Source organism: Mercenaria mercenaria, unplaced genomic scaffold, assembly GCF_021730395.1.
Source record: "Mercenaria mercenaria strain notata unplaced genomic scaffold, MADL_Memer_1 contig_4389, whole genome shotgun sequence".
Taxonomy (NCBI): Eukaryota; Metazoa; Mollusca; class Bivalvia; order Venerida; family Veneridae; genus Mercenaria; species Mercenaria mercenaria.
Window position 1 is genome coordinate 1 of NW_026462612.1, and position 20,111 is coordinate 20,111.

The window sequence follows — 20,111 nt, forward strand, 5'->3', positions numbered from 1 at the left end:
CGCAGTTAGAGACATACATGTAATGGTGTCACTGTGGCTTTGAGAGCCTTATATTGAAAATTATTAAAATTAAATGGTGTGTATTTAACATGACCTGCACTTCCTTTTGAATTTCATTTAGAATAGTTCAGTGGAAGTATCATATCATAGACGCATAAAAGTCGCGAACGCCGTAATTTATGAATGTCCTTATCAACCAATGGGATTTGATGTTAGAAAATCTGTTAGGCGGCTGGTTACCAACAACAACAATTTTTTGAGATTGTTGAGCAAATTTGTTAGTGTAAGGATATAGTTTCAAGTTTTGAAAATGGTAAGCATTACTCACTGAATACATTTACTCAAATACCTTTAATAGCTTCGATATTTACATCACATCTGCGTTATTTTGCATTGAAAATTATGCCTAAGTTTTTGATCAGCTTGTAAGAAGTGGGTGGGGTATAATTAAGATTTCCGCTCTAGCATGTTAGGGCTCATGCTGTCACCTTTATCAACATTTGCAATTATCTTATCTAAATTTCAATTGTACTATTTTGGCATAAGAAATTATTTGATTTAACTTATTCAACAACTGCATTTAATTTAGCCCAACTAAATTGTGTGTAAAGGCATGAGAGGGCTGTTTGATATAAAAGAGACTGCCCTCTGTGCACAACCATTCAAAGCAATGTGTACATAACCAGCGACACAAATTGCTTCATTAATATGGAGTATTCAAATACATGTATATATATATATATATAAGGCTTTTTAAATGCAACACGGGGAGTTGTTAGTGGACTAGTGGATAAGGTGTTGGCTGCTCAGTCCAGGGGTTGTGGGTTTGAGCCCCACTGGGGTTATGACCATGACTTATCAGATGACTCCAGTACTGGTTTTTCCAGGAAGAGGACTCGAGAGTGGTTCCTTTAATCTTGAAGCTTTCATCTCAATCCAGCTAAAACAAATTAGTATAAAAACTAAACTCAATTTTTCGCACTAAATCATACATGCCTTGAAAACTCATTCCAAATGCAATCAATATATGTCCTAACTAATGAGAAAATCTCTGTGTTATAGGCAAACTACTTCTAAACTATGAATGTCATCGTGTTTTCCACCTACACCATTAAAATTCTGCCTCAGTCATGACTTGTGTAAAGCTGTGTGTGTAGTAATTGTTTTTTTTCAAATCTCACTCGTGATGTGTACGTAAAACTATAAATTGTGAAGTTCAAGTTGCGTCGATTTCACACAGATTTTATCCTAATTACTTGAGACTTAGAGGCAGATATACGGTAAATGTCAGTCTGTGAGGCAGATATGATAAGGTAAACTTTATGTATCAGTATGCCTTGCCAAGGGTGTGGAAATCCCAATATTTTTACACTTGTCCACGGACCAACGGAACATGAAAATCCACTTGCCCGCAGTCAAATTTAACTTGTCTGGATTTTAAACAAAGCCTGCATTAAACTGCCAATTATTCTTTATTTCGGGCAAGTGTTTTTATGATCTATAAGTAGAAACAAAAGCAAACATAATACAGTGTAGAACTGTGACAAAACAAAAGCTATCAACACTTTAGACTGTATACAAGGCTGAAGTCGTATCTGCGAGGCTTGGGAACCTTCAACAGATTCCACCGTGTCCATCGTATACGTCGCATTTACGGTGGGTACGCTGCATACATGGTATATTGTATGCTCCAGTACCGGCATTTCCTGTTGATTTTGTCAACATCCCGTATAGTGAGGTAAGAAAACTACATATTTTCATTAAAGTTCAACGTGTTCAAAGAAGCGATATATTCAGTACGAGCTGCAGATCATTCAAGCTCCCCATGGTAATGTGATTTTGGTCAGTAATTCTCTAGTTTCTTCAAACATTCGAGTAAACTGACGTGTGAAGTCGGTTTTGAACTAGGATTTTCACTTTCAGGTTCATTTTCTGTCTCTTAAAATCATTATGTTGACTTTTCATCGGTTTAACGCGAGAATAGTATCACAAGCTACAATTTGAAATATATATCATGGCGTAAATTCATGTTTAAAGGGAGCTTTATGCCAAAACTAGCGATGTACGCCCTATAAAACGGCGCGTCTACAGAAGTACGCCACATAAAAAGGCCATTATCTTTATCTAAAATGCAACAGTTACAGTCATTATTGTAAGGAATTTCCGGGAAGGATACCTAAACCCCACCACTGCGTACTATGATAAATTCCTAGCAAATAGTTTCTTTAAAATATTAATTTTAATGTCGAATGTTATCAAATAAACATGACTAAATATATGAAATAACTGTGTTTGTAGAGCTACTTTCACAGTTATATATCATGTATAATAATTTTCAGTCAGTTGTCCATAAGCATTTACCTGGCACTCATTAATCTCCGCCAATATTTTCGGGCGTTTACGTTAGCTTACGAAAGAATCGTATCCTGAAAATAATTACATATGTAGAAAACACATTACACGATGGGGTAGTGGTGTCTCAGTATTACGCAATGTTATTGGCATTGATTCTATTCTTATATTATTTCACGTGCATGTAACATATTTTACAAATTTTAATTGTTTTCATTTGTAGATTTGAGCCGCAACATCAGAAAACAAACAGTGGCTTTGCGGCAAGCATGGATACAGACAGCCTGCGCATGCGCGCATTCTGGTCAGGATCTGTGCTATTCGCTTATGGTTTCTCTAATTGCAATAGGCTTTGAAAGCGAACAGCATGGATCCTGACCAGACTGACCGGATATGCAAGCTGGTCTGGATCCATGCTGAAAGCCAATATGTTGGATTTCTCATAGCGTGGCTCATTTTTACTTTCTGGAATCACTTGCGACAGGAAATAGGTCTTTCTTTCTTCTTAGATACTTTAAAAGAAAAATCGACAATTTCTTCCACGGTTATCTTGGAAACAAGTGTTTTTCATTCAGGAAATGAACAAGAAATGATGATTATTAGTTTGATCAGATAAATAGGGGAGAACGTTGTTGAATGTGCCAAGGGTTGGTTGTGCCACACGTGACTTATAATATTTATTGAAGAGCTTAGACGTCATTTGCAAATATTTTAAAAACGCCATTTTTTTCAAATACTCTTTTGGAAAGCACAAGCACTGTAAACAAAAGGACAACGAAACTGTTTGAAATACCGATTTTGACCGCTATAAATAATTTTTGACGTATTACACATTTGTGTTCTGACAGTTCGTTATCATGTAGATATATCGACATAAGATATATTATGAAATTCAGCATTTCTCTAAGGTTAAATGCCATGTACTTTCATACTGCTATACCATACTGAAAGGTAAGCGTGTACCCCGCACAGTGTACCCCACATACTGTCACAACCTACCCCAGACGCGGGGCAGGTTGTGAAGTTACAGGCCATGTTCACATTAGCAGTATTTGTTTTGTCCGCACTCTACCTGAAAATACAACTTCATGTTACTTGTGAAATACATTTTCAGTTTTTAATTCGTTTTAGGTTCCGACACCGAAGATTAATTTACGAAAATATATGGAATGTTCATGATTCCCAAGTAAAAACTTTAACGGGCAATGCTATACCAGACTGTTATACAAAACAAGCATGTTTATTTTATCTTTCGAGTAATTAATATTACTGTTATTACATTATGTAATTCCAAAACCGTTTATAATTGTTAAAAAGTGTAAATAAAATGAAAGAATAGATGCGAGTGAAACATACGTTAAATCAGTTGCTATAAATATAACGGCCTTTTTAGCTCGACTATTCGAAGAATAGTCTAGCTATTCTACTCACCCTGGCGTCGGCGTCGGCGTCACACCTTGGTTAAGTTTTTGCATGCAAGTACATACAGCCATCAATGAAAGGCATATAGCTTTGAAACTTATTTCTTCTTTTTCTAGGTCAATTACCAACCTCTCTTGGTCAAGTCCCATAACTCTGACATGTATTTTGAGCAAATTATGCCCCCTTTTGGACTAAAGTTAAAGTTGGTTAAAGTTTTACATGCAAGTTACTATCTCCAAAACTAATGCAGATATTGGTTTGAAACTTCACATATGTCTTCGGGGTTATAAAACTAGTTGATAGCAGCAAGTCCCATAACTCCGACTTTCATTTTGGCCAAATTATGCCCCCTTTTGGACTTAGAAAATTCTGGTTAAAGTTTTGCGTGCAAGTACATACAACTATTTCTAAAAGGCATATAGATTTGAAACTTATTTTTTCTTTTTCTAGATCAATTACCAACCTCTCTGGGTCAAGACCCATAACTCTGACATGTATTTTGAGCAAATTGTGCCCCCTTTTAGACTTAGAAAATTTTGGTTAAAGTTTTACATGCAAGTTACTATCTCCAAAACTAATGCAGATATTGATTTGAAACTTCACATGTGTCTTCAGGGTTATAAAACTAGTTGATAGCAGCAAGTCCCATAACTCTGACTTTCATTTTGGCCAAATTATGCCCCCTTTTGGACTTAGAAAATTCTGGTTAAAGTTTTGCTTGCAAGTACATACAACTATTTCTAAAAGGCATATAGATTTGAAACTTATTTCTTCTTTTTCTAGATCAATTACCAACCTCACTGGGTCAAGTCCCATAACTCTGACATGTTTTTTGAGCAAATTATGCCCCCTTTTAGACTTAGAAAATTTTGGTTAAAGTTTTACATGCAAGTTATTATCTCCAAAACTAATGCAGATATTGATTTGAAACTTCACATGTGTCTTCGGGGTTATAAAACTAGTTGATAGGATCAAGTCCCATAACTCTGACCTTCATTTTGGCCAAATTATGCCCCCTTTTGGATTTAGCAAATTCTGGTTTAAGTTTTGCGTGCAAGTACATACAGCTATTACTGAAAGGCATATAGATTTGAAACTTATTTTTTCTTTTTCTAGATCAATTACTTACCTCACTGGATCAAGTCCCATAACTCTGGCATGTATTTTGGGCAAATTATGCCCCCTTTTGGCCTTTGTAAATTCTGGTTAAAGTTTTACATGCAAGTTTCTATCTCCAAAACTAATGCAGATATTGAATTGAAACTTCTCATGTGCCTTCGGGGTTATAAAACTAGTTGATAGCAGCAAGTCCCATAACTGATATGCATTTTGGTCAAATTATTCCCCCTTTTGAACTTAAAACTCTTTTGATATTTAACTTTTTTGGGTAATATTTTCCTGTTTCTGGGTCAATATTTCGAATAGTCGAGCTTGGCTGTCTTACGGACAGCTCTTGTTATGTGGCGTACTTCTGTAGACGTGCCGTTTTATGGGGTGTACATCGCTAATTTTGGCATAAAGCTCCCCTAAAACATGAATTTACGCCATGATATATATTTTTATTTGTAACTTGTTATACTATTCTCGCGTTAAACAGAATGATTTTAAGAGACTGAAAATGAACCTGAAAGTGAACGTCCGTGTTCGAAACCGACTTCACATGTCAGTTTACTCGAATGTTTGAAGAAACTAGAGAATTACTGACCAAAATCACATTACCATGGGGAGCTTGAATGATCTGCAGCTCGTACTGAATACATCGCTTCTTTGAACACGTTGAACTTCGATGAAAATGAGTAGTTTTTCTTACCGCACCACATAGGATGTTGACAAAATCAAAAGGAAATGCCGGTAATGGAACTTACAATATACCATGTATGTAGCGTACGTGCCGTAAATGCAACGTATATGTTGGACACGGTGGATTCAATACAACAAAAATGCCATACAGAAACTTGCTTGTAGACTTTTGAAGTGATCTAACTCGTTTAGCATTGTACCAGCGTCTCTCTGTGCTTTTGTTTTTTGTTTTTACCAAGATACTATTGACTCCCGTTTTTGTCAGCAAACAAATTTATCCAAAGGTTTTGTAATAACTGTTTATGTTTCCGGTTTCTTTTCGTAGAGTTACCATGTGCAAAATCACACGAGACCGAGACCAGGAGCAAATCAGAACGTGATAAAAGATGCTAAATTTAGACGCAACTGTATGGTTTTTCCAAAACTTCAGCTATTAAAACTAGTTTTTCACCTCCATAAACTTCAAGCAACAGAGTTACCTCATTTTTTTTGCTTGATTTCTACCTGAAAATATATGCTTGTCCACCGTCAAACAGAATGAAAAAATGCACTTGTCCGTCGGCAAAACGTTCCGAGTCGGACAAGTCGGACATAGGAATTCCACATCCCAGCTTGCGGTTGAAAAATTGAGACAACATTTAGTTAACATTGAAAAAAAACAGAAAAAAAAATTAACCTGCATTCAGATATTGCAGTCAGCCATATATAGAAAATGACTGGATAGATAAGTTTTGTTTTAAGTTGGCAAGATATGTAACAGTATAACATAAGCTCTGAATGAGATTTTTAACCAACTACATGTATGTACGTGTTTACTGTCTTGTATATTCCTAAACTGCATCAGGTACATTATGCGAATAATGCCACATAATATGCAGATGACAATCAATCCAGTTAGTTCCTTCAGTTTATTCCTTTATTACCTTGAAGTTGTAATTAATTCTGTTGAAAAGTCTTAATCACCATTTATAAAAAAATGGCCTAAAGTTATGGTTAAAGTAATTAGTCAGCATTCTTAATTCATGAAACTAGTTTATGGTGTATTTAAAGTTAAACCCGTATTGCTTTAAAAATACATAATTATAACTAACATAATTTTTGTACGTCTACATCTATGGAAATACTCCCAACAATCAATTTCTGATCATAACTGAGAGGTCTGGGCAGTTGTTAAAAGCATATGTTGCTATGATACATGTACATGATATACATGTGTTAAGAGAGTAAGAGCAGTAATATAAAGCTTTGTTAAAAATAAAAACAGGATGACGACATCTAGGTACATATACAAGTCTAGGTCAGATGTGAAGCACTGAGGTTCACACTGTCCTTGATGTTATAAGGTACATGTAAGGCGTCCAAGAATCTGATCATGCGAGGAAAAAGGAGTTCATTATATGATATTGTGTTCTTGAAGATGGAATGATAAAGTTTAAATTTCTAGAGGCTGTCAGGTGGTTATGATCTACAGAGATATGGTTGTATGATATTTGGTACAACATTATTAGGGATGCATGTATTCTCCTCCGTACTAATGTCTGCCATTTAGGAGTTTCAAGCATTGATGTTACGCTGTTTTTGGTATGAGTAGTCATTCATAACATATATCTGGCTGCAGCTCTTTGTACCTTTTCTATCTCATATGCTAAGTTTTTCTGCTATGGATGCCATATGGTGTTACAGTATTCTAATTATGTATGAGCTTATGATTTGTTCATATTATATGCCTGTTTTGTGACATTTAGTATTATTATAATAAAAAACACCGCTTCAATTTTCAGCCTAAGACCCTTTCCAGTGTGCTGATCTGGTGACAGTTAACCAAAACATTGTGTATGGCAATTCTTCTTTGTTATTACAGGCTGATAACAGATACTGTTTTATTGTGGAGTGGTATGATCAGTTTGCTGCTCTTGTCAGACAATACCAACTGATGTTCTACAGCCGTGACAACTCTGTCGAAATGGTAGGTTTCAAACCATTTGAACTTATGATATTGCAATTTCTGACTTCGAAAGGGAAAGGTGTGTAAAAATAGACAGATTTCATTTGACTCCAAGAGTTAATTATAGAATTCATTTAAAAAATGCAAAGATGGTTCATGAGATGGATGGTGATCTATAGCATTTTATAACGAAAAATCCCAACTGCTTGTGATGGGATTCAAACCCTGGTTGTCCAGGTGCTATTCCAATGCTATAACCACTGAGCCAAAGAGTCGACTCCAGTTTATGCAGTTGTCAGAGATTGGCTTTAAACGTACAGGCTATGAGTAGCGACCGTAACAGTATTAAACAATTGAATACACTGATACTAATATTTTGAGGCCCATATGGAAGATTGCTTCGGCGAATATGCTGTCTCGTTAAGTAAAGTCTTTATTATTACTAAAATAATTATTATTATTTTATTTTACAGTTTGATGTCAAGAACCGTAGAATATTTTTGAAGAGGACAAAATTGGATGGACTCAAGTTGGAGAATTTGTATATTGGGGCTACAGTTGATTTGTTCTCAAGGCAGATAACCTTTGTTGATTATGGAGACGATTTCACTAAAAATTGCCTCTGTCAGCAGAAAGAAAGGTCAGTTGTAGTAGCTTGTACTGTCTAACCTTTTACCGTGCTAAATTCCTAAAATGGACTGGTCAGTTGTTCAGTTTGGCAGTACCACTTTTTATTCAAAGGGATGTTCACTGAAAATTTACTGTCAGACTGAATAGCGAACAATGCACACCATGATCAGCTTGCACGGATCTGTAGGCTGATCTTGGTCTGCTCTGCTCGCAAAGGCAGAATCACTTACCACCAGCAGGCTTCTCGATGGCAGGTGGTTTTACCTAGATGACATCCCGTGTCTGAAATAATCTGCAGAGGGACACTTTGGGGTCTTCCCTTGCCATTTAGGCTGGAAAGATATAATATCATATTGCATTGCTTTGATTGAATTAAATCCTTTCAAAAACAAGCCTTTATTGTAAAAAGAAAGGTTCCACTTATAATAGAGATGTTGAAAAAAGATAAGGAAGATGACAGTCAACACTTTCTATTAACAGAATACAGTTGATTGTATTTTGTGAATATTCATGAAAGTTTACAGTATTTTGTGAATATTCATGAGAGTTTACAGTATTTTGTGAATATGCATGATAAATAACAGTATTTTATGAATATTCATGAGAGTTTAAAATATTTTTTATAATTATTATGAGAGTTTACAGTATTTGTGAATATTTAGTTTACAGCCTTTTTTGACTGAAAGTTCCATTCTGTGATGTTTTTAATCATTTTAATTTCTCTCTCCCTCTTTCTTTCAGGTCATTAGGTATTATTAAGCCGGATGCGATGAGTAAAGTAGGTCAAATTATTGACACGATATTCCAGTCAGGGTTCAAGGTCACCAAACTGAAAATGTGTCATTTGACCAGAAATGAAGCCTTTGAGCTCTACCAGGAACATCAGGGAAAAACATTCTTTGAGTAAGTTTTATCTTAGAAATATTAACCCTTACCCTGCTAAATTTCTAAAATGGACTGTCCCATCATTCAATTTGGATAGTACCATTAACTGCAAAAAGGGGTGTTTACCAAAAAGATACTGACTGAATGGATAACAGTGAAGATCTTGATCAGACTGCACGGATGTGATCTACTCTGGTTGCAAAGGCAGTCCAGCATGATAAGGGTTAAAGTTTATTAGACTTGTATCAGGAAATATGCATAAGTTCATCAGAAATGATAATGCAACTTTTGGAACGCGATATTATTCAGACTCGGTGAAAGAGTGAGTGCATATTTCTTGATGCAAAGCTGTAAGTACACATAGTATGGATAAGTACTGATGTTTAAAGTTCCTTGAGGGTTTTCATTTTATTTCAAAAGCAAATAAAGCAATCGTCCAATTGGACGATAGGCATTCTTACATGGTTGTAATTCACTGTGCAATAACGTTCACATCTCGAGTTGTAAAGGGAGGTAACCAGAAACAGGATTTCATTAAAACTGTCTTTTTCTCTAACTACTGATAACCGGAACAAATTTTGCCAGTCCTGTCGATTCAGAGCGAACAAAGTTTGACTTTGTTAGAGAAAATGATTCTCTGAAAGACGATTTAACACAACGTCATACAAAATAAAAATATTTTATATTCAGTACAAAAATGCTGCAGTTTGAATTAAGTTTATGTAAAATTAACATGTGTCTCAATTTGTTGTAACTGTTTTAAAATTTCTGTACCACAGAAGGTAGCAGTTTTTAGCTCGACTTTTCGAAGAAAAAAAAAGAGCTATTGTACTTGCTCCGGCGTCGATGTCGGCGTTGCCGTTGTTTAAAGTTTTTGATAAAGTCAAATATCTCTGTTACTATCAAAGCTATTGACTTGAAACTTAAAATAGTTATTTACTATCAAAGTCTACACCAGGAGGAACAATCCCTATAACTCTGATTTGAATTTTGACAGAATTATGCCCCTTTTTAACTTAGAACTTTTGGTTGAAGTTTTTGATAAAGTCAAATATCTCTGTTACTATCAAAGCTATTGACTTGAAACTTAAAATACTTATTTACCATCAAAGTCTACACCAGGAGAAACAATCCCCATAACTCTGTTTTGAATTTTGACAGAATTATGCCCCTTTTTAACTTAGAATTTTTTGTTAAATTTTTTGATAAAGACAAATATCTCTGTTACTATTAAAGCTTTTGACTTGAAACTCAAAATAGTTACTTACTATCAAAGTCTACACCAGGAGACACAATACCCATAACTCTGGTTTGAATTTTGACAGAGTTATGCCCCTTTTTAACTTAGAATTTTTGGTTAAAGTTTTTGATAAAGTCAAATATCTCTGTTACTATTAAAGCTTTTGACTTGAAACTCAAAATAGTTATTTACTATCAAAGTCTGCACCAGGAGACACAATTCCCATAACTCTGATTTTGAATTTTGACAGAGTTATGTCCCTTTTTAAGGATGACTACCCGTAATAGGCCTCAATTTCACCAAAGGCGTACATACAACTTGATAATGTAAGCTTTCAAAATGTCAACGATAGAAATAAGGTGCATATTGACAAGTTATGTAGTGACAGAAGTTCTCAAAAATTTCCTTTAGATTACCTCCCCTTATAATTTTGGTTTTTCATGAGTTATCTCCCCTGAAAACCAGAAAAATATTTTTCTCCTTTTCCCTACAGGGAATTTTAGATTTCTTTTTGATATTTGTATCAGAATCATATAATGCAGCTATCTACCACAAAATTTTCTCGAAACTCAAGCTCAGATTCTCATAATCAAAGAAATTATATATTTAACATCAATGTTAACTTCAATACCGATTATCTCCCCTAAAAATGATAAAATTCGAAAAATCTCTCGGTGAAACGTTTTTAATTTTGAATGTCTTTAAAGTGACCAAATTTCATTTAAATATTACGATACAGTTACAAGATATGGAATATGGCTATTACACCATGTTATCCTTAACTTGGATTTTTTTTTTACTGGCAAAGCTCTAATTCAGAGTCAAGCTCTGAGAAAAGTCGAACACGCTGTCTTACGGACAGCTCTTGTTTAATTTGCCTATTGGCACAGTTGAAACATTGCAGTCCCCCACCTGAAAATAGAACCAGCTTGTCTAGTCTAAAAATAGATATAAATTTCACCATTAATGGCACAGGATTTATCAGGTCTACATTTGTATGATGAATAGTTCGACGCCTCAGAATTAGAATGGCGTAAGTGGAAAATCATAGTTTTTGGCAAAACGAAAAAAACTGTCTTTGACAGATACGCCCTTCTAATTCTAAGGGAGTAAGTGGACTTTTCTGGTACAACAATTAAGTGCAGATACGCCCTTCTATTATTGGGATTCTGAAAAACTTTTCAATTACGCCCTTTTATTATTGGTGAATTTGGTCAACACAGCAGTTTGTGACAAAATTTTTTTTTACAGAATTATGCCCCTTGATGTGTAGTTTCAAAAAATGTATGATTCATAAAAGGGCGTAACTAACACTTGCGCCATTCTTATTCTGGGGCGTCGAGTTGTTTTCATCCAATAATGGCTAACAAATTGTTGTTTATTCCACAGTAAATTGATCAGCTTTATGACCAGTGGTCCAATACTAGCATTTGAATTGATGGGAGTTGATGCTGTTAACAAATGGCGGGAAATGATTGGGCCAACAGACAGTGCCGAAGCGAGGAAATGTGCACCGTCAAGTCTGCGATCGAGATTTGGCAAAGACAACACAGAAAATGCATGTCATGGATCAGACGGTCTGGCATCGGCAGCGCGAGAGTTGGAGTTTTTCTTCCCGTCTGTCGGACAAGTGAGACGTAATACTGCCAAATGCACAGAATGTACTTGCTGTGTGATTAAACCACATGCTGTTCAAGCAGGTAAAACAAAAATTGTAATTACCTTTGTTGTGCTCTAGCAGAATCCTTAAATTTAACAAAGCAGACTGTGAAATGAATGACTAAATTTGCAGATTACAAAATAAACAGATCTGATACTGATATCATTCAAGCGGGCTTATGGAAGGTTGATAGTTCTACCCAGGTACCCACCTGGGGTCTTCCTCCATCATCAATAGCTGGAAAGTCATTATATGGCCTAAACTTTAAGATATCTGTGAAAACCAACAAAAAAGTAGATATTCTGAAAAACAAGTTGTTTTTTTAAAAATCTGGCGAAGTTGAGCAGACATAGATAGTAAATACTGATGATGTTGATTAAACTTAAGGCTAATAGATATTATTCATATGTTTTTATGTGCCGGTACCAGTACAATATCAATTAGACCAGTTTTCATTTTAAGGTAGTGGACCTGTAACCATTCAATAATGTTTCTTCCGTATGAAATTTTGGCTTTCTTCTGTTGTTAAAGAAACCTTTGCTCCTATGGGCTTTATTTACAGTTGCAGAATGCTGAAATAACTAACCAGAATACCTATTAAAATAGGAATTGTTGATGATCATTTCACATCAGCTTTCTTGATGTGGAAATGTTTTCATCTCAGAATCTCATTAACTTTCCAAACTGCTCAAGAACATGATTTGATATACCGGTAATAGGAAATGCTCCCTCTGCTGAAAAACTAATTTGTCTGTTGTAAATTCAAAGCCCGAATGCTTTAATAATGAATAAAATATGAACAAATTGTTAATCCTTAATTTCCAACATGGTGGACAACCTAACAGACAAGTAATTTCTCGTTCACAGGTAACGCAGGCAAGATTATTAGTGCTATAATGGAAGCCGGTTTTGAAGTTTCTGCCATAGAGATGTTTCATATGGAGAAAGCGAATGCCGAAGAATTTTTTGAAGTTTATAAAGGTGTTGTACAAGAATACAATGCGATGGTGTTGGAGTTGACGTCAGGGCCGTGTATAGCTCTAGAAGTCAGGGCCCAGAATGCTCCCACTGCTTTCCGAGAAATGAGTGGACCTGCTGATCCAGTGAGTGAAATTTTACACTTTCTTTTTCACTTAAATCATCAAGTCATATCCATGGAGACCGCCTTGGTAGCCTAGTGGTAGAGCGTCCGCTTCGAGTGCAGGAGGTCATGGGTTCAATCCCCAGCCGCGTCTTACCAAAGACGGAAAAAAAAGGTACTAGTAGCTTCCTTGCTTGGCGCTCAACTTTAAGAGGATAGTGCTAGGACTGGTCAGCCTGGTGTCAGTATAATGTGACTGGGTGGGGTATCATATCATGTGTCTACGGCGTGATATTCCAGTGAGGCAGCACAATAAAGTTGGGCATTGTGCTCACTGCTACAAGTAGACATCGTCGTTTACATGACTGAAAAAATGTTGAAAAAGACGTTAAACCCGGACACACACACACACACACACACATATCCATGGATTTTATACATTTGTGAATGCTCGTTGATGCGTAACCTTTAGCCTACTGGCGGCAAGTGACTCTACCTTTAACCAGTGCCGACCAAGATTAGCCTGTACAACCATGCAGGTCTGGGCTGTTTGCTTTTCAGTCAGTAAATTGTCAGTGAAAACCCCTTTGGATGATAAATGGTACTGGGGGAACTGCTGCCCATACTGAATGGTAGACCTGTTCATTTTTAGAAATTTAGCAGGTTAAATGTTAAAAGGGACTTTTACACCTCCAGATTAATATTTGGATTTTATTTTGTGGATTGACACAACCGCAAAATCACTGAAAGTTGATTTGCCCCTGCAATGATTTTACTTTTTAGCTTGACTTTTCGAAGAAAAGTAGAGCTCTTGCACTCGCCCCGGCGTCGGTGTCGCCGTTGGTTAAAGTTTTTGATAAAGTCAAATATCTCTGTTACTATCAAAGCTATTGTCTTGAAACTTAAAATAGTTATTTACTATCAAAGTCTACACCAGGAGAAACAAACCCCATAACTCTGATTTGAATTTTGACAGAATTATGCCCCTTTTTAACTTAGAAATTTTGGTTAAAGTTTTTGATAAAGTAAAATACAATGTATCTCTGTTACTATCAAAGCTATTGACTTGAAACTTAAAATACTTATTTACCATCAAAGTCTACACCAGGAGAAACAATCCCCATAACTCTGTTTGAATTTTGACAGAATTATGCCCCTTTTTAACTTAGAATTTTTTTTTTTTAAATTGATAAAGTCAAATATCTCTGTTACTATTAAAGCTTTTTACTTGAAACTCAAAACAGTTGATTACAATCAAAGTCTACACCAGGAGACACAATACCCATAACTCTGATTATAATTTTGACAGAATTATGCCCCTTTTTAACTTAGTATTTTTGGTTACAGATTTCGATAAAGTCAAATATCTCTGTTACTATCAAAGCTTTTGACTTGAAACTTAAAATACTTATTTACCTTCACAGTCTACACCAAGAGAAACAATCCCCATAACTCTGGTTTGAATTTTGACAGAATTATGCCCCTTTTTAACTTAGGATGTTTTGTTAAAAGTCAGATATTTCTGTTACTATTAAAGCTTTTGACTTGAAACTCTAAATAGTTATTTACTATCAAAGTCTACACCAGGAGACACAATTCCCATAACTCTGATTATAATTTTGACAGAGTTATGTCCCTTTTTAACATGGAATTTTTTTACTGGCAAAGCTCTAGTTCAGAGTCAAGCACTGAGAAAAGTCGAGCGCGCTGTCTTACGGACAGCTCTTGTTATTAACTCTTATTTAATTGATTTCAGTACATTTGTATCAGCACAGGGTTATACAAATGTACTTTAATCATAAGTAAAAAAATGAAAAAGAACAATACAAAATATCTGGAATTATTTTGCAGGAAATTGCCCGTCATTTAAGACCAAGAACATTGAGAGCATTGTTTGGACAGGATAAAGTAAAGAATGCGGTTCATTGCACAGATCTGCCTGAAGATGGATTATTAGAGGTTTGTAGAATAATCCAGAATGTTCCAATTCCATAAGTGAAACGCATATTTTCTTCTATTATAAATAATGACTTCATTTATTGAGGCAACACAGTTAGGCATGCCCAATATAGTTTTGTTCATTGTTGGTCAGTTGGGAGACCATTTGCTTTCCATTAAATAAGTAACAAGAGGACCATGATGGTCCTGAATCGCTCACCTATCCCCACATGACCCAGTGTTGAACTGAGTATGACGTCGTTATTTCTATTATTTGACATAGTGACCTAGTTTTTGAGCACATGTGACCTAGATATCATCAAGATAAAAAATTCTGACCAATTTTCATGAAGATCCATTGAAAAATATGACCTCTAGAGAGGTCACAAGGTTTTTCTATTATTTGACCTAATGACCAAGTTTTTGAAGGCACGTGACCCACTTTTGAACCTGACCTAGATATCATCAACATGAACATTCTCACCAATTTTCATGAAAGATCTCATGAAAAATATGGCCTCTAGAGAGGTCACAAGGTTTTTCTATTTTTCGACCTACTGACCTAGTTTTTGACCGCACATGACCCAGTTACGAACTTGACCTAGATATCAAGCTGAACACTCTCACCAATTTTCATGAAGATCCATTGAGAAATATGGCCTCTAGAGACGTCACAAGGTTTTTCTATTTTTAGACCTACTGACCTAGTTTTTGACCGCACGTGACCCAGTTTCGATCCTGACCTAGATATCATCAAGATGAACATTCAGATCAATTTTCATGAAGATCTCTTGAAAAATATGGCCTCTAGAGAGGTCACAAGGTTTTTCTATTTTTAGATCTACTGACCTAGTTATTGACCGCACGTGACCCAGTTTCGAACTTGACCTAGATATCATCAAGGTGAACATTCTGACTAATTTTCATAAAGATCCCATGAAAAATATGGCCTCTAGAGAGGTCACAAAGTTTTTCTATTTTAAGACCTACTGACCTAGTTTTTGACCGCACGTGACCCAGTTTCAAACTTGATCTAGATATCATCATGATGAACATTCTGACCAATTTTCATGAAGATCCATTGAGAAATATGGCCTCTAGAGAGGTCACAAGGTTTTTCTATTTTTAGACCTACTGACCTAGTTTTTGACCCCATGTGATCCAGTTTCGAACTTGATCTAGATATCATCAAGATGAACATTCTGACCAATTTTCATGAAGATCCATTGAGAAATATGGCCTCTAGAGAGGTCACAATGTTTTTCTATTTTTAGACCTACTGACCTAGTTTTTGACCCCACGTGACCCAGTTTCGAACTTGACCTAGATATCATCAAGGTGAACATTCTGACCAATTTTCATGAAGATCTCATGAAAAATTTGGCCTCTAGAGAGGTCACAAGGTTTTTCTATTTTTAGACCTACTGACCTAGTTTTTAACCGCACATGACCCAGTTTCGAACTTGACCTAGATATCATCAAGATGAACATTCTGACCAACTTTCATAAAGATCCCATGAAAAATGTGACCTCCAGAGTGGTCACAAGCAAAAGTTTACGGACGGACGACGGACGCCACGCTATCACAAAAGCTCACCTTGTCACTTTGTGACAGGTGAGCTCAAAACTAGAGGAAACTAAGCCCCACAATGGTCAGACTTCATAGAATGATTACCTGTGGTCAGTAGATGATCTCTATTGTCTGGGCCAGCTGGCCTAAGGTCTGTCACAGTGTTCTAAAAGACTGAAAATGGTTTCACTCAATAGGTAAAGAAAGAACACCTTGGCCCACAGTCGTCAATCTTAACTGGTTGATATCCTGTGGTCAGTAGATGACCCCTATTGTTAAATGGAGGTCAAAGGTCAAGGTCACATTGACCCCCTAGACAGAAACGGTTTCAGCTTAGTAACCTAAGAATGCTTTGGCCTACCATTACCAGACATAAGAAATGGCTTTTGATCAATAAGTTGAAGCAAGAATGCTTTAGCCTACAATTTTCCTGTGGTCAGTAGATGACCTCTATTGTTTTTAGGAGTTGGTAGGTTAAAGATCCAGGTCACACTGATCATGAGACTGAAAACAATTAAAGAATGCTTTGGCTGATGTTTGCCTGCAACTAAGATGATCCCTGATGTTATTTGGTTAAAGGTCAAGGTCGCATCATACAAAATTATGTACCCATTTGCCTCTAGTACGACAGTAAAGGGGACAGATGTGTTTTACAAACAGCTCTTGTTAATTTTATGTTTACGTGGATTTTGTTTAGTAGCTATTCATATTTTTGAAACAAAATTTGAGTATATGGGTAGTATATGTATGACTTAAGAAAAACACATGCTTGTAGCTTTCCTAAACAATCCAGTTGAAAGTTGATTGAATAGCTGTTATGTTTTGTTCTTACAGGTTGAATACTTCTTCAAAGTTTTGGACCGATGAACTCATTGAATGCCTACCTAACATCATCATTACAAGAGATTACATCAGTTACCATGTAGGACAATTCTCCACTGTTTCAAGAAAAAAACTGTAATATTCTAGTATCCCGGAAATAAAGATAGTCTGCAGACCTAAACTTAATAATGTGTTGCAACATAAGTTGGGCAACATAATAAAACAGAAGAACATATGCTTTTCTATACATAAAACAAATTATTTATTGCATTTGCGTTGATTTGAGAAACTGTACTTTATGGTGATAATGAAAGAATGTCTAAGTTCTGTAAGGAAGTTGTTATTAAGGTAACTGAATATTTAAGAAATATAAGGTTCTTAAATACATGTATATATGTATGTATTTTTGCTTTTTACTTTTACTTTAACCTTTAGCCTGCTCATGACAAGTGATTCTGCTTTTGCAACCAGTGCAGATCAAGATCAACCTGCACATGTGTGCAGACTGATCATGGTCTGCACTGTCCACTATTTAGTCAGTAAATTTTCAGTGAACACCCATTCGTACGATAAATGGTATTGCCCAAATTGAACTATGGACCAGTTCATTTTTAAACATCTAGCAGGCTAAGGGTTAACTATGGAATGTAATTGTCTAACTTTCGTAGAATAAGACACATGAATTCTTATAATGATGTAAAATACCACATTATAATTTATGTCCGGCAGAAGTACGTTTTCAGCTATCTGTGATATTTTGTGTTAGTTTTTCAGCTCTTAAAATGTTATGACATGGGCTTATTTTAGGTGAATCTATACTTGAAATATTGTTAAATTGATTCATTAATGAATAGAAGCACATTTCAGTGTTTGTAGTATGTTATATTTTCATGTATCATTTTTATGTGCTCTTATAGAATAATATGCATTATAAAAATCAAAATCATTTCCAGAATAGTTTGTTCTTTTTACCCATAGACTTTACAAGAAAATTCTTATACAGATTTGATTGGAACAAGGGACATTTTTTTCAGATCCATTTGTCGTTCTGTTGCCTCTGGTTCAGTTGTAAATCTGTTGCCTCTGGTTCAGTTGCTTCCTGTTTAGTTCAGTTTTTAGCTCGGCTTTACGAAGTATAAGGAGAGCTATCCTTCTCACCCCGGCGTCGGCGTCGGCGTCTTTCCGCGTCCCCACCTTGGTTAAAGTTTTGGTGCACTTTCTCTTTTTTCAACTTATCTCTGTAATTACTCGATGGATTTGATTCAAACTTGAAATACTTATTTCTCATCATCATCCACATCATCTGACATAAGGGTCATAACTCTGGCACCAATATTTCATGAATTATCCCCCCTTTTCACTTAGATTTTCAGGTTAAAGTTTTGATGCACTTTCACTCTGTCTCTGTTATTACTGAATGGATTTGATTCAAACTTAAAATAGTTGTTCAACATCATCACCCACATCATATGACACAAGGTGCATAACTCTGGCACCATTTTTTCATGAATTATTCCCCCTTTTTACTTAGAATTTCAGGTTAAAGGTTTGGTGCACTTTCACTCTGCCTCTGTTATTACTGAATGGATTTGATTCAAACTTAAAATAGTTGTTCAGCATCATCACCCACATCATATGACACAAGATGCATAACTCTGGCACAATTTTTCATGAATTATTCCCCTTTTTACTTAGAATTTCAGGTTAAAATTTTATGCACTTTCACTCTATCTCTGTTATTACTGAATGGATCTGATTCAAACTTAAACAATTGTTCAACATCATTACCCTTATCATATGACACAAGGTGCATAACTCTGGGACCAATTTTTCATGAATTATTTCCCTTTTACTTAGAATTTTAGGTTAAAGTTTTGATGCACTTTCCCTCTGTCTCTGTTATTACTGAATGGATTTGATTCAAACTTAAAATAGTTGTTCAACATCATCACCCACATCATATGACACAAGGTGCATAACTCTGGCACCATTTTTTCATGAATTATTCCCCCTTTTTACTTAGAATTTCAGGTTAAAGTTTTGGTGCACTTTCACTCTACCTCTGTTATTACTGAATGGATTTGATTCAAACTTAAAATAGTTGTTCAGCATCATCACCCACATCATATGACACAAGATGCATAACTCTGGCACAATTTTTCATGAATTATTCCCCTTTTTACTTAGAATTTCAGGTTAAAATTTTATGCACTTTCACTCTATCTCTGTTATTACTGAATGGATCTGATTCAAACTTAAACAATTGTTCAACATCATTACCCTTATCATATGACACAAGGTGCATAACTCTGGGACCAATTTTTCATGAATTATTTCCCTTTTACTTAGAATTTTAGGTTAAAGTTTTGATGCACTTTCCCTCTGTCTCTGTTATTACTGAATGGATTTGATTCAAACTTAAAATAGTTGTTCAACATCATCACCCACACCATATGACGCAAGGTGCATAACTCTGGCACCAATTTTTCATTAATCATTCCCCCTTTTTACTTAGAATTTTAGGTTAAAGTTTTGATGCACTTTCACTCTGTCTCTGTTATTACTGAATGGATTTGATTCAAACTTAAAATAGTTGTTCAACATCATCACCCACACGATATGACACAAGCTGCATAACTCTGGCACCAATATTTAATGAATTATGCCCCTTTTTGCTTAGGATATACTTATATAGTGTTTTGATACATTTTATCTTTGCCTCCCTTATTACTTTAAGTTGATATTTTTGACATAGACACAGGCTAT

General features: G+C 35.5%; 1 protein-coding gene across 1 annotated transcript; it reads left to right on the top strand.

Annotated features, from left to right (window-relative positions):
• The first annotated feature begins 205 nt into the window (after nucleotides 1–205).
• Nucleotides 206–18,293, top strand: LOC128553850 (nucleoside diphosphate kinase 7-like). Its single transcript, XM_053535036.1, has 8 exons — nucleotides 206–313; nucleotides 7,436–7,540; nucleotides 7,993–8,159; nucleotides 8,891–9,052; nucleotides 11,664–11,974; nucleotides 12,802–13,037; nucleotides 14,867–14,974; nucleotides 17,358–18,293. Exons 1-8 carry the CDS (start codon nucleotides 311–313, stop codon nucleotides 17,388–17,390), a joined length of 1,125 nt encoding a protein of 374 aa, XP_053391011.1. The 5' UTR covers nucleotides 206–310; the 3' UTR covers nucleotides 17,391–18,293.
• Nucleotides 18,294–20,111: the final 1,818 nt, after the last annotated feature.